Below are 12,819 nucleotides of genomic sequence, written 5' to 3'. Positions count from 1 at the left end.
TATTTCAAGTGCTATGTATAAAGCTATTCGTGTTAAAGTTCAAAGAAGAGTTGTTTGATTCTCGTTTGTTTGTGACGTTTCTACAGATTTTTTTACTTTGATTATATAACAGGGTATAAAACTACAAACAAGAGATTTAGTATACTCATAACATTGTATTTAAACACTTGAACAAAGTACCAATATGGCGATTAAAAATACAACTAAATCCGATTAAAGCTATTTGTAATACACATAGTTTGTCGATTAATTGCTACTAACTTAACTCGTTCGAACATTAGAAGTCTCTAAAATAAAATAAAATCCTTTTTTCTTACTTCAAATATTTAAAACAACCTGGTTAGAACTTAACAAAGGTAAGTGCAGATTTATATACACCTTTTTACAAATTTAAGAAAATATTTTCTATGAATGAAACAAAAAACTGATATATGTACCGGTAAATGGTAAGTTCATATTTTTATTCATTTAGAGAAAAAGGTTTTGTACAGCACAGTTTTAGAACAAAATTTGTTTATAACTTCTTAACATTTGGCCAATGGTCTTCCACATTGTAAGCATTAAAATGAAGTTTATAGAGTCATTTGAAAACAAATCAGCACCGTTGTAGATGAAATGAAAACTGGGAGAGCTAATTACTTTTAATAAGCGAATTGGCCAAAATTTACATTCATAGGAAACGTTTGTTTTTTATTTGTTTTTTGTGGAGGGGTGTCGAGGATTCACCGACTCATTTTCCCTTTCATAGTAAGCATGATTAGTGTTTCTGTCCGTATAATTCATTGACGCGTGTTCTTTCGAGTTGGTAGTCACAGTAAAACTTCTGTCTAAAAATTCGGACAATTAAGATAAACTCTTTAATTTATCGGAAAGAAAGTAGGGATAAAGTGATTTTTACTAATCTACAAAAGAAAAAATAAACATTCAATGCAATTCTCAAAACAAAGTCTGCATGTCATATTAATATAACTTGAATCAAAGCGATTTAACTGACTGCTTTCATGGTAGCCCAAGGTTGCTTTGAGATTTGACCGAACCTGTTTATATGTCTTACTTTGGTCGTGAGACACGCCATCTCTAAAAGAGACTGCCAGACGTCAGATAAATTTGTAGTTGTATTTTCTTTCTTTTATTACGAAGTGCAGTTCCTAAATTTGTTTCTAAATTATTAAATGCTATGAACAAATATTTCTATTTTATGAACACATTTCTTTTTTTTTTATGATCAATCGTTTGGTTTTATGAACTTATATAAATGTAAAAAAATGCTTATGAACAATTATTTACATTTTATGCATACATACTTCCTTTTTTATGAACTGTATTTTGAGTTCTTGAATATGTATTGTTTTTTTATGAAACATTTATCATTAACTGCATAAACATATATTTCAATTTTTTGTTAACATTGCGAACTTTGAGACACCATATACCATTTCCTTTATGGTCATGTGATTGGTATGATAGAGTATTTGTTTCGAATCAACTACATTATATAAGTTGAAATTTTCTGCCTACTGGTCACGTATAAATATTCAATATCATCTTCATTCCAGGTTACTTAAGCTCAATGAATCGGACATTAGACAGAAATTTTGTTTTGCAAAAGCAGTTGGAGCGGTCATTTAAAGGTCTAGAAAAAGAATACAAAACTTCCCAGAGGAGGAATCAATGCATAGCAGAATCATGTGTTTCATTTACGTACCAATTGTTGCATGAAGCAACATTAAAAGAAAAAGAAAATTTTAAGAAAAGACCAAAAACAGCAAAGCCGAGTTATTCCAATACACACGAAAGAACTATTGTAGACGCTGATGTTAACAATACACGACTTCGCCCACAAACAGCTCATGGTCAACATGATAAAACTGATAGTAAACAAAAGCGACCATCTTCAGCTCATCCATTAATACCGCAGAATGAAAACAAAGGTGATGAAGAACAATGCGATGTTGAGCGTAAAGATACTGGTCAAAAACCAAAGAATGCTTGGATAAAGGTCAAAGAAATTGTACAAAAAACAAAATCTGTGAATTCAAATGAACTCAACGAAAAGAGGAATTCTCAAGATGAACAAATATCTATCGAAAACATTCCGGTTACATGCGACTATTTACAGCATAACCGTCGCCGACCAAAAACTGCCGATTTTTATCGAAAGAAGCAACCTGAAAGTGAATTGGCTATATTTTGGTCCAGAAAAGTTCGATACGCCATTGATAAATGGGATTTAGAGGATAACGAAGATGATTTCATCGATAACGATATATTTAGCGTTGCTTCTCGTGCTTCGCGTGCAAAACGCCCAATTACACCACCTGTGCATAAAACGGAAATGACCGAAACAGAGAAAAGACTGAAAGCATTTGTTCGGAGATTTGGCTCCAAATATAGGACACAGATGAACCTATCGTCTGCGACGTCCAATCATAGCGCTGTAACTACGGGTGGTCGTAAAAACTTTTCCATTTCTAGACAGGAACTTGCAAGCATTCACGGAGATGTATCACGAAGATTAAAAAACACAAAAATGATAGTTAAGAAAAGCGGATCAATACAGCGTTCAGTCGAGAAGTATGCCGATTATGCAAAAGACTTATCTTCGGAGGGTAGGAGTTCGGTAATGAATTTATCAAAAATTTCCAGAAAAAAATCTATATTTGAAGACAAAATTTGAAATATCAAATACAACTTCCAATCATATAATTGAGCATAGAGTTCAATGATAGAAGTCTATCAAAGAGATATATCGAAAAACTTTGTATCAGATGCAGAAGGACTCGCGTTGACACTCGGACCATTTGAACAGATATGTTTTTTTTATTAGAGAGAATTATGCAACAATGAAAGAATAATTTGTGTGTATGGGTTTAGCTTCAACTTTTCAGTCTTGGTATTTAGCAAAATAACGGGCTGTGATTAAAGTAATGTACATTTAGATGCGGATTTAGGGAGGATGCCCTTCTTATGGAGCTACATGTATTGTAAATCCTGATTTTTTACCTATACCGACCCAGATTTTTTTTAATTTAAGTGCTGTGCCCCCTTTTTTCAGAATGATTGATTCGCATCAGACACCTAAGAGACTCGGAAAAGAAGTTGTAAAATAAATACAGAATAGATGAAAAAAAAAAAAAAAAAAAAAAAAAAAAAACTATAAAGAATAACACTTATTTTTACTCTTCATTTTTCTTTCTTGCTGCCATCCTTGCACTCAATTCTTGACTCTAATTTAAGACCCCCCCCCCCCATTCAAACTGATCGGACACACCATATGTTTTACGAATCCGTCATTTTTTTGAAAATAAAACGGTGCTCACTAAATGAATTAGTTCTATACTAGAATATGAACATAAATGCAAAATGTTACAACGATTCTCTTATTTTCATTCCGAATTAAAAAAAAAAAAAAAGAAGAATGTGTTTTGAAGTTGCCACTGAAAGAGACATGCGATTACACACTCGCCAAACCCCAAGTCATAGAACGAAACACTTATTCTACTTTTACTATATACATTTTAGCAAACAAGCAAAGTGAGCGATGTTGAACTGTCGTAACCAAGTATAACAATTCTATTACATGTGTTGAAGGCCGTACTTTAACCTATAATGGTTTAATTTTTAAATTGTTATTTGGATGGAGAGTTGTCTCATTGGCACTCACACCACATCTTCCTATATCTAATGATATTGCACATTTGTTACTTTCTCCAGTCCAATGCATGGGCAAATTTATATGCATTTACACATGTCTCGGTTAGCTTAAGGTCATATATGTGCATTATTGTGCTTTGAATAGGGTTAAATGGTCGCAAATTAAAGTGACACTTCATATATTAGATACCATTGTTTTAAATTATTCACTGAATTGAAAACATTCATTGTTTTGGTATAAGGTTACAGGATTCGTAAAATCGTAATTTTAATAACTAGAAGAACAAATTATAATGGTTACCTAGATCATAACGGGAAAGGAAAATCAGTTTTGTGGAGGAAAATAGAGGTAAGTTTTAAAAAAATAATGTGTGTTGTTATATCAATGTCATAGATCTGGTTGCACTATAACTGGCCCCGATGAAATGACTATTATGTTTTGTTGTTTCACACTGTTGATAACTCCCTGACCACAACACCATAAATATATATTTACGAAACTGATATTTCTATATACAATACTTTCCCAAATTTCACGAACATAGGCGTTAAGTACTGATATCAGACACTTTTTAAAAAAATACTGAGTAAGAAATACCCAAAGATTGTTAGATACAAAACAAGATGGTTTGAAAAGAACGAGACTCGTGTATTTCTTTATGATTCGAAGATTAAGCTGTTTATAGTATTAAACATATTCAGTGAACTTAAAAGGGCTTAGCGCGCACATTACTGAGCAGGTTCAGTGGTGGGGGCTAAAAAAAGAAGTGATCATTCAACCTATAGATTCTCAATTTTTCTAAATCTTTTGTTCACTAAGGATGTTCATGAACTTCATACTTCAAAGCCCTAAAAAGCTCAATATGGCCACAACTTGGATAATGAATGATGACAGAAGACAAACCCTGACGAGGTACCTGACTTAGGACAGACACGTGATTATGTGGCGTATTTGAACTGGGTTGAATATTTATAGATTCGATGGAGATGTGTGATAAACATTAAATTAATTATTACACGACACAAAATATACAAAGAAATTGGTTCAACACATGGTCTTCAAAAACAGATAAAAAAAACGAAAATATCAATTTATAAATTGGATAAGTCCGAAACGATTTCAGTCTGGATTTATTTCATCAGGAACACTCTACCCAAGAATAAATATGAACCAAAGCATTTGAAAACCTATTCGATAAAAAAAAAAAAAAAAAAAAAAATAATAAGTATTTGACAACTATCTAAATAACATGCAACGTTATTAATTGGCACAACTCTAGAAAAGTTGTAAATAAAACACAGAATATACAAAGATTTTTCCATCCACCTCAACAGACAGAAAAGTTGGTTCTCTTGAGGAAAATATATATATAACACCTGGATGTGAATATTTGAATATTTGAGAACTACTTTTTTTTAATAAGTTCCTGGTTTATAATCAAGGGGTCTGTGCAAAAAACTTACATGTATGGAGACATCGGTCATTATGTTCTTACAAATTCTGTTTTAGTTTTTGTTGTCGTACCGAATTTTCTGGATGTCGGAGGACTATTGTAAAACAAAAAGGAAATTCTTGTTAATAAAGATGTTTACTTGTTGAAATCAGTAACAGCTCAAAACTTAAATTGTTCTCAGGATCACAGATCTCTTAACTTTCTCTTTTTTCAACATTCAAATGGTATATTGTAGTTGACGACAACCGATTTTACTTGACAGATTAATAATCATGTCGAGGATGACAGGTGTATTTAAAAAAATCCACACATGAGTGACACAAAAGTTAGTGTAACAAACTCCTTATACATACTGTAAACGAGTACAATAATCCAAATTCAATAATTTAACACTTACATGCATGACTCAGTTTTTTAATACTAAATTATCAAATTATATGTCATGCACTTTTTTCTTGCTTTCTTGCTTGTTTTCGGTGTAATCCTAGGCTCTGTGTTGAAGACCGCACCTTGACCTATGATGGTTTACTTTTATAAATTGTGACTTGGATGAAGAGTTGTCTCATTCGCACTCATACCACATCTTCCTATATCATTACCAAAGACAAAGAAGAATATTTTTTTTTGTCGTTGAACATAACATATCAGTTGCAAAATATACTTGGATACTTTATATCTGTATTCTGTCCTTTACGTTAACAAATCAAACGCAAATAATCATTAAATATAGCTTAATATGTATATGCTTTGCCAACAGGAGCAACAACACATATAAAGCATACAAGATTTTAACATATTACCTTCTGTCTCTAGTTTTAACTTAAGACATAAGGCGTATGATATGATTGCCAATGAGACATTTATCCACCAAAGATGAAATAAAGTGAATGTAAGCATTTATATGCAACTGTATACGGTCTTCAACAACGATAAACACACATACCGTATAGACGACTATAAAAGGCCCAGCCATATAGAATATGAAACAATTAAATTGAAGAAAAAAAATAACTGCCTTATTTATGAACATGTTTAATGGTGCCAACCCTACCCTAGTCTGCATGAGACTGTAGTGTTTTAACATACCGAGAACCCAAAAATAACAATATATACAGCAAAAAATGACAACCACTTACAGGCTCCTAACTTCAGAGAGACCCATTTACATAATGCGGTCATATTATACAAGTCTGAAGGCGCCAATCCTTCCCCTGATATGTTGTGTTTGGTTTACTGTTGTTTGTCATTCGTTCGTTTGTATTTATTTGCTATGGTTTTGTCAATTTGTTTTCGACTGAGAGTTTGAAAGTTCTTTCGGTATCTTTCTACTCTCTTTTACGCTTATGGATTGTTGACAGACGTAATACGTCTCCATGTTATCCAGAATCCATTTTTAAACAGAAAGTATTATTGTCTAAAGTATCAAAACTCAATGAAAAAATAATAATAGGGGGTGCAGATGCATATTTCGGGGTGTTGACAGAGGGGTGCAGTTTCCCCAATGGAGCCATAATATATGTGGGTAAATACATAGATTTTTCATGATCAATGTCCAACTATTATAGTGTTGATTAGTTTGCCCCCTCCCCTTTCAAAATCCTACCTCAAGAAAGTGGAGTATACATCAAATAGACACACTCACACGAAGAACTTTATATATAGACGGTATCATACAATCTCCAATTCTTGACAGATTTGTCTATATAATCTGAAGAGTTTTTAAAAATTGTTCTGAGTATTTAGTATGAAAAACGAGAAAATGGGAGTGCTTAAAGAGCAGTTAATTGCGTTAATGTAATGCATTCACAAAAATTGATCCAAAAGACAATGTCTAAATTTCGCTAAAACACGATAAACACAACAATTTCCAACATTATATCGAGTTCGCTTTCGTACATGTAATTTTGATTTAACTATATTTTTAAAGTAGTCCTTATACTATTTAATTTTTAATTTTATTTTAGGGACCATTATGACAACGAAAATCAAACCCATACGTCAAATTGAGGATTTGACTAAAAAGATAGAATGTCCGCAAAAAATACAAAACCTCTTATCTAAAGAGGCTGGAGAAACAATGTACAACCATCACACAATGCTACATGCCGAAAAGGAACGAGAGAAGAAAATAGCGCAAAGTGATGAGGATGGTGATACCAAAATAATACATGCTGGTAGCCTCCCAACCATGCGAATTGATATCCGACCCGTAACTGCTCCCGGAAAGGTGTCTCCATCTAACCAACCAAAGCCAAATATGCCTGCTCGACCACAAACTGTGCAAGAGGAACGTCATCCAAACGATTCAAAACGTCCGAAAACATCAAAAGGAAAAACTGCATGGGGAAATGCTTTCCAAAAAATAAAAATAGTTCAAAGTATATCTGGGGGAATACAGATTGAAGGTGCAAGACCTAGTCGATTGCAAAGACGACAGCCGACATATCAATCGCCGCCATATGCATTCATTAAACCTAAAAAGATAGACGTTAAGCAACCTGATTTTTCTTTGAAACAAGCACAGTTCTGGGCCGAAAAGTTTAAGGAGTTAACAAAATTGTGGGAAAAAGATGGACCCTTGAAAAAACGACTTCGAGATATTTTACCAAGGCCCGAATACCGTTCAAATAGAAACTTTTCTCCAGCACATCACAGATATACTATGTGACGAGTTCATGAAAAATCATGGAGCAAAATATAAGTGGGCTTTCATTAAAACTGATTCTCCAATGGCAGACGAAGAATCGGACAGGAGATTAAATTATGTACCAATACGACATTTTGAACTGGCGGAAATACAGGATGACATGCATAAGCGTCAAAGAGAAATAAGTATGATCTTACAACGAAGCAATACCATTCATCGAGAAGTACAATCTTTAACTAGACTTAAAAAGCAGATTTACGAACCGGATGTCTAGTTGTAACAGTTTCAAGATACAATAAAAACTGATTATATATATTTTCAGGTTATAATGTATCGTTTCACTCATATGTGCACCTACATTCTGACGATGCATGTGCCACATGAGGAGCAGGTTCAGCTTACCTTTTACGAGCACCTGAGAGCATCCCCGCTTTTTATGGTGGGGTACAAACTTTGCATACGACCGTTTGTCTGGGTATTTTTCCATGGCGTTGTTGATTTATTTTCGACTTTTTAGTTTAAATATCCTTTTAAAAGTTTACCTACCGAATTAGACCGAGTATATACTGGGTTTGTAATAACACGAGCAATTACCACGACGGGTGCAGGAACATGATCTACTAAGCCTTCTGGAGCTCTCAAGTATTTGTGGGGTTGTGGTGTTGTTCAGTCTTTAGTTTTCTATGTTGTGTCTTGTGTACTGTTATTTGTCTTTTTCGCCATAGCAATGTCAGTTTATTTTCAATTTATGAGTTTGAATGTCCCTCTGGTATATCGTTCGCCCCTCTGTGTAAGTAGGTTGTTATCGCTGATCGCTCTGTCGTATTTATCATTTTTAACTTTTCATGTCGTGTGGTTTTTTGTTTGTTTTTTGTTTGTTTCCCATTTTGTCGTGTCGTGACCTTTTATATCTTTCAATATGACGTTATGAGTTTTGCTCGTTGATGAAGGTCTCACGGTGATCTATAGTATTGCTGTTTACATTCTCTTTCTTCGGTCTCTGGTGGATAGCTGTCTTATTGTCATACCACATCTCCTTTTTTTATATAGAAAAGCGATTCTCTCTTAGATACGTTGTAACATATACGAAATAAACTGGAAGAAGCTTTTTTTGTGATCACAGACATTGCTTGACAGTCTGAATTTGACATCTTTACAAGAGACCCCAAGGGTCATAACTCTTGATTGGAAGATGTGAACTCAAAGAAAGCAGATCTCTTGTAATTGAGATACTTGTTGCAGGAAGTGCATTCAATGTATCATCAGAATCCTTTCGGTGTACACATTTCTAGTATTTGCAATTTTAAAAATGATCAATAAGTAGAATTAAATTCAACTGAAACATTTATTGAGCAAAAATATCAACGATAAGCATGTTCTTGAAATGCTGTATGTAGAAACTTATTCGTATAGTTCTTAAAAGTCACTCTGCAACACAGTTTTACATACAACCCATGGCGAAAACCAGAGAACTCAGAACACACTGCCATGCTTTCAAACATACTATCCACACTTATCTGTGTCCACACTTTTTCTCTTAAAGAAACATACTTCATAACTTATATTAAGATATGTTTTCAAATATGAATAGGGTAAAATGAAATGTGGTATATGTGTTTATCAAAAAGGCATTCGAGCAACAAATCAAAAAATATGATAAACATACATCTACAAAAGACCAGTAAAATTAATTGAGAATAAAAAAGCAGAAAACAGCACCAGGCCTATTCATCAACACAGCGAGAAAAATGCCGCACCCGGATGACGTAAGACGACGGCCCACCAAGTTCTTTACTTACAAACATACGATGTGGCGGAAAAGGGGACTAAACCAGTATATTACCAACTCAATCAACTCTGATTCAACTCCAATTTTCTAAAAGACCAGCTGAAAAGTTTATTGACAAAAACGAAAACATAGAAATATACAATTTGGTAAATTATAGCTACATGTAAAATCATGTAAGTTCCTAACTAACAATTATATATGAAAATGTCATGCAATAGATAAAATATCTAAACACAAAGAGCATGAATACCTAAGAAATAAAATAAGAAATAATAACTTAAATACTTTTTTGAACTTTATTTATTGTAAATTGTCAACCATTGTTAACAAGCCTCTTATTTATGTCCTTGGCCATGGCTACTACAAGCAAGATATCACTTACTGAATATTGTCTTTTGTCCAAAACTTATTCGAGAAAATGCATAGAACATATAAATAAATTTAAATTAGTCCAGCTGGCCCTGTGTATTTCCTGTTATTCACAAATCATGTGAAAAAATGTTCATATTTTGTCGTCGCGAATTGTCTGTCGCGATCTATGAATGTCTGCTAATGTTTGGTTAGACATGTGTGGGATTTCATCTGCTAAATATCTGTATATTCTGAAGGAGCTGCTTTTCCTCATAAGAACACGTCTCTCACTATTTGATGGTCCGGTACATTTGTTAAATTTCACTTCAAGATAATCGTTCCCATCAGATTCTCCATCTAATCTGCTAGAGCACATACCGATATTTGGTTTGACCATAATGTTTGGTAACGATTGACGGCGACGTTCTGATTGAGTCGGAACTTTGAATTGCACACACTCAATGTCAGTTTGAATAGAAGAGCGTCGACGTTCCAGTCGAGATCCAGAAACGATTTCTGTTTTGTTGTGCTTAAAATCAATCAATTCCAACTGATCCGATGGAATAGATCCTCTTCTAAATGTTTTGTCATTATTTTTTGTCATCTGTGTTGCCGATATGATTGGAGTTGTCGATAAGATTGGTGTTGTCGATATGGTTGGTGTTGTCGATAAAATTGGTGTTGTCGATATGATTGGTGGTGTCGATATCACTGGAAGAGACTGGCGTCGATGTATCAATCTCCTCGGGAACATCTCAGAAACTAATTCATCAGAAACGGTGTCAGAATCTTCAATTTCATCATATGATGAAGTCATATCATTAGTCATAAGTGCACATGACTCCGAAGTCGAAGACGTTATATTTTCCTCTGAGTCAGATGTGTCAGTCGATCTTTCATCTTTTGAAATCTGCAGCTTTTGTTTAAGTTCGTATCGTATTCTCGGCAAATCCTCTAAGCGTATCACATTCTTTGGTAATATTTTCTCTCGATTATATTTGTCCTTCTCTTCAGATTTATTCTTCCGCAAAGGGTTAGTTTTAAGCATCATCCTGGCTTTCAAAACAACAGCAGAAGGTTTATCCCAATTTTTGTTTTGAGAAAGGTCCAACTCTTTGTCTGAATTTAATGAACACATTGAAAGCTCCCTTTTTAAAAGTTTCATACCGGTTTCCAGTTGAGCAAAAGCTCTCCTCTGGTCCTTGGTTATTTTGTTAACTTTGTAATTTAATTCGTTGTCTAATACATCATTTAAACCAGACAGTCTTTTATGCAGCCTAACTCTGACTCTCATATCTTCGTCCATATTCCTTTATGAATATGTTTTAATGCTCATTCTACGTTTTATAATCTCAAGTTATAAAACAAAAAATGTGCGAAAAACAACTTTGCGGGACCTTGGATCAGATTTATGAAATACTAATCAATTACGTTTGGACAGTTGGTCTCGTGCTTGCAAAACGTGAGCCGAAAATTAAACAATGTTTCCAATTTGTTTGTGTGTTTTGTCACTTAATCGGGTTTGATCTGTTTTGTTTCTATCAGTTTGCATAATTTGCAGTTTTATATTGTCTGTCAGTATTGAGCATGTATATAAAAAAGAAGTTTTGAATGTTCGGATAATTAAAATTTAAAACAATCTAATAACTGAAAGATGTTTTTAACTTTGTTTGACCTTTTAAACAAAAATATCCAAACCCGAATCATGTCTGAATTTAGCAAACGGTACAAGGACCACTTACTAAGTTGTCGAATTAACCAAATTCAAATACTCAACTCGAACGAACTGTATATAAAATTGATTGTCCTTCGTGACAGTGTTTGTGAATAATTTAAAAAAGTAAATTCTATATCGGTGCAATGTTTGGTTATATGATTAAATAGTCTGTGCTACAGCCAGTTCAAGTTCATTGTCTGATAAGAATTGTCAATAGTACTGCATAGTCTCGTTTTAAGACTAGTTCTTTATAAAGTTTACCGAAAACAAATATTTTGAAATGAAACCCAAAACATCGTACATCAACGTTCATGAACTTGGGTTGTGGTCCATGCATGATTGATTGATGATTACTGCATGTGCCAATCCCGAGGTTGCCATATCACCCACTGGGGATCGATCCGGAATATTTTTTTGAATAGAGGCCGAAAAGTTTGTCGTTTGCTCTTGCTCACCCTGCTCGTGGCTTAATTTTACAAAGGAGAAAGGCAGTTCGTATCAACAACATCACAGACTGCTAAAGCGACTCGACACACTTCCACAATATTAATGATGCAATCCATGCACTTTAAAAATGGTCTTCAGTGTTGCTCGAATTATGCCTTTGATTTTGATAGGAATGCAGAGGCATGGAGAGTTTAGAAAACTTGAAAAAATAGAAGCCTTTAAGTCGGGGCTCCGTGTGTAAGATTAATACACACGATTTTAAGTGAATGCTATAATCTTGGTTGTTCATCTTTGAAAGAGAGTTGGCGTACATAGCTATATGCATGTTAGAGGTCATCACCGTATTCGGTCAATATCATCAAGTCTAGTATTATTTCTTTGTATACGTAAAAATTATGAATAAACTATGAAATAAGAATGACTAACCAGAATTCTGCAATAAAACTGATTTGAGTTGAGTCGGTTCTCTGAACATTCAGTGTATCTTGACGGTAGACCAGTACCGCCTAGAAAAGCTATACTATGTGTACATGGCTATCTTATGGAAGTATCTATACCAAATTTATTGATGTACATCATGTATTACTGAATTAAAGCCGGAAAAAATCGCATCATACATTTAGAATAACTTTACACTTGTTCGTGACGGCAAAACAAGCCGCAGTTTAAAGAATTTTTGCCCCCCAAACTACTGGTATTTCCAACATTTTTTTTTGGGGGGGGGGGGGGGGGGGGGGGGGTTACGGCAGGTTTCATTTGG

General features: G+C 34.0%; 2 protein-coding genes across 2 annotated transcripts; both read left to right on the top strand.

Moving 5' to 3' along the window:
* The first annotated feature begins 237 nt into the window (after nucleotides 1–237).
* Nucleotides 238–3,085, top strand: LOC134710647 (uncharacterized). Its single transcript, XM_063571032.1, has 2 exons — nucleotides 238–356; nucleotides 1,557–3,085. Exon 2 carries the CDS (start codon nucleotides 1,571–1,573, stop codon nucleotides 2,675–2,677), a length of 1,107 nt encoding a protein of 368 aa, XP_063427102.1. The 5' UTR covers nucleotides 238–356; nucleotides 1,557–1,570; the 3' UTR covers nucleotides 2,678–3,085.
* A 796-nt stretch (nucleotides 3,086–3,881) lies between these two features.
* On the top strand, nucleotides 3,882–8,032 carry LOC134709295 (uncharacterized). Its single transcript, XM_063569461.1, has 2 exons — nucleotides 3,882–4,003; nucleotides 7,073–8,032. The coding sequence occupies exon 2, from the start codon at nucleotides 7,081–7,083 to the stop codon at nucleotides 7,774–7,776; it is 696 nt and encodes a 231-aa protein (XP_063425531.1). The 5' UTR covers nucleotides 3,882–4,003; nucleotides 7,073–7,080; the 3' UTR covers nucleotides 7,777–8,032.
* Nucleotides 8,033–12,819: the final 4,787 nt, after the last annotated feature.

This window comes from Mytilus trossulus, chromosome 3, assembly GCF_036588685.1.
Source record: "Mytilus trossulus isolate FHL-02 chromosome 3, PNRI_Mtr1.1.1.hap1, whole genome shotgun sequence".
Taxonomy (NCBI): domain Eukaryota; kingdom Metazoa; phylum Mollusca; class Bivalvia; order Mytilida; family Mytilidae; genus Mytilus; species Mytilus trossulus.
This window is presented reverse-complemented; position numbering and strand designations above follow the sequence as displayed.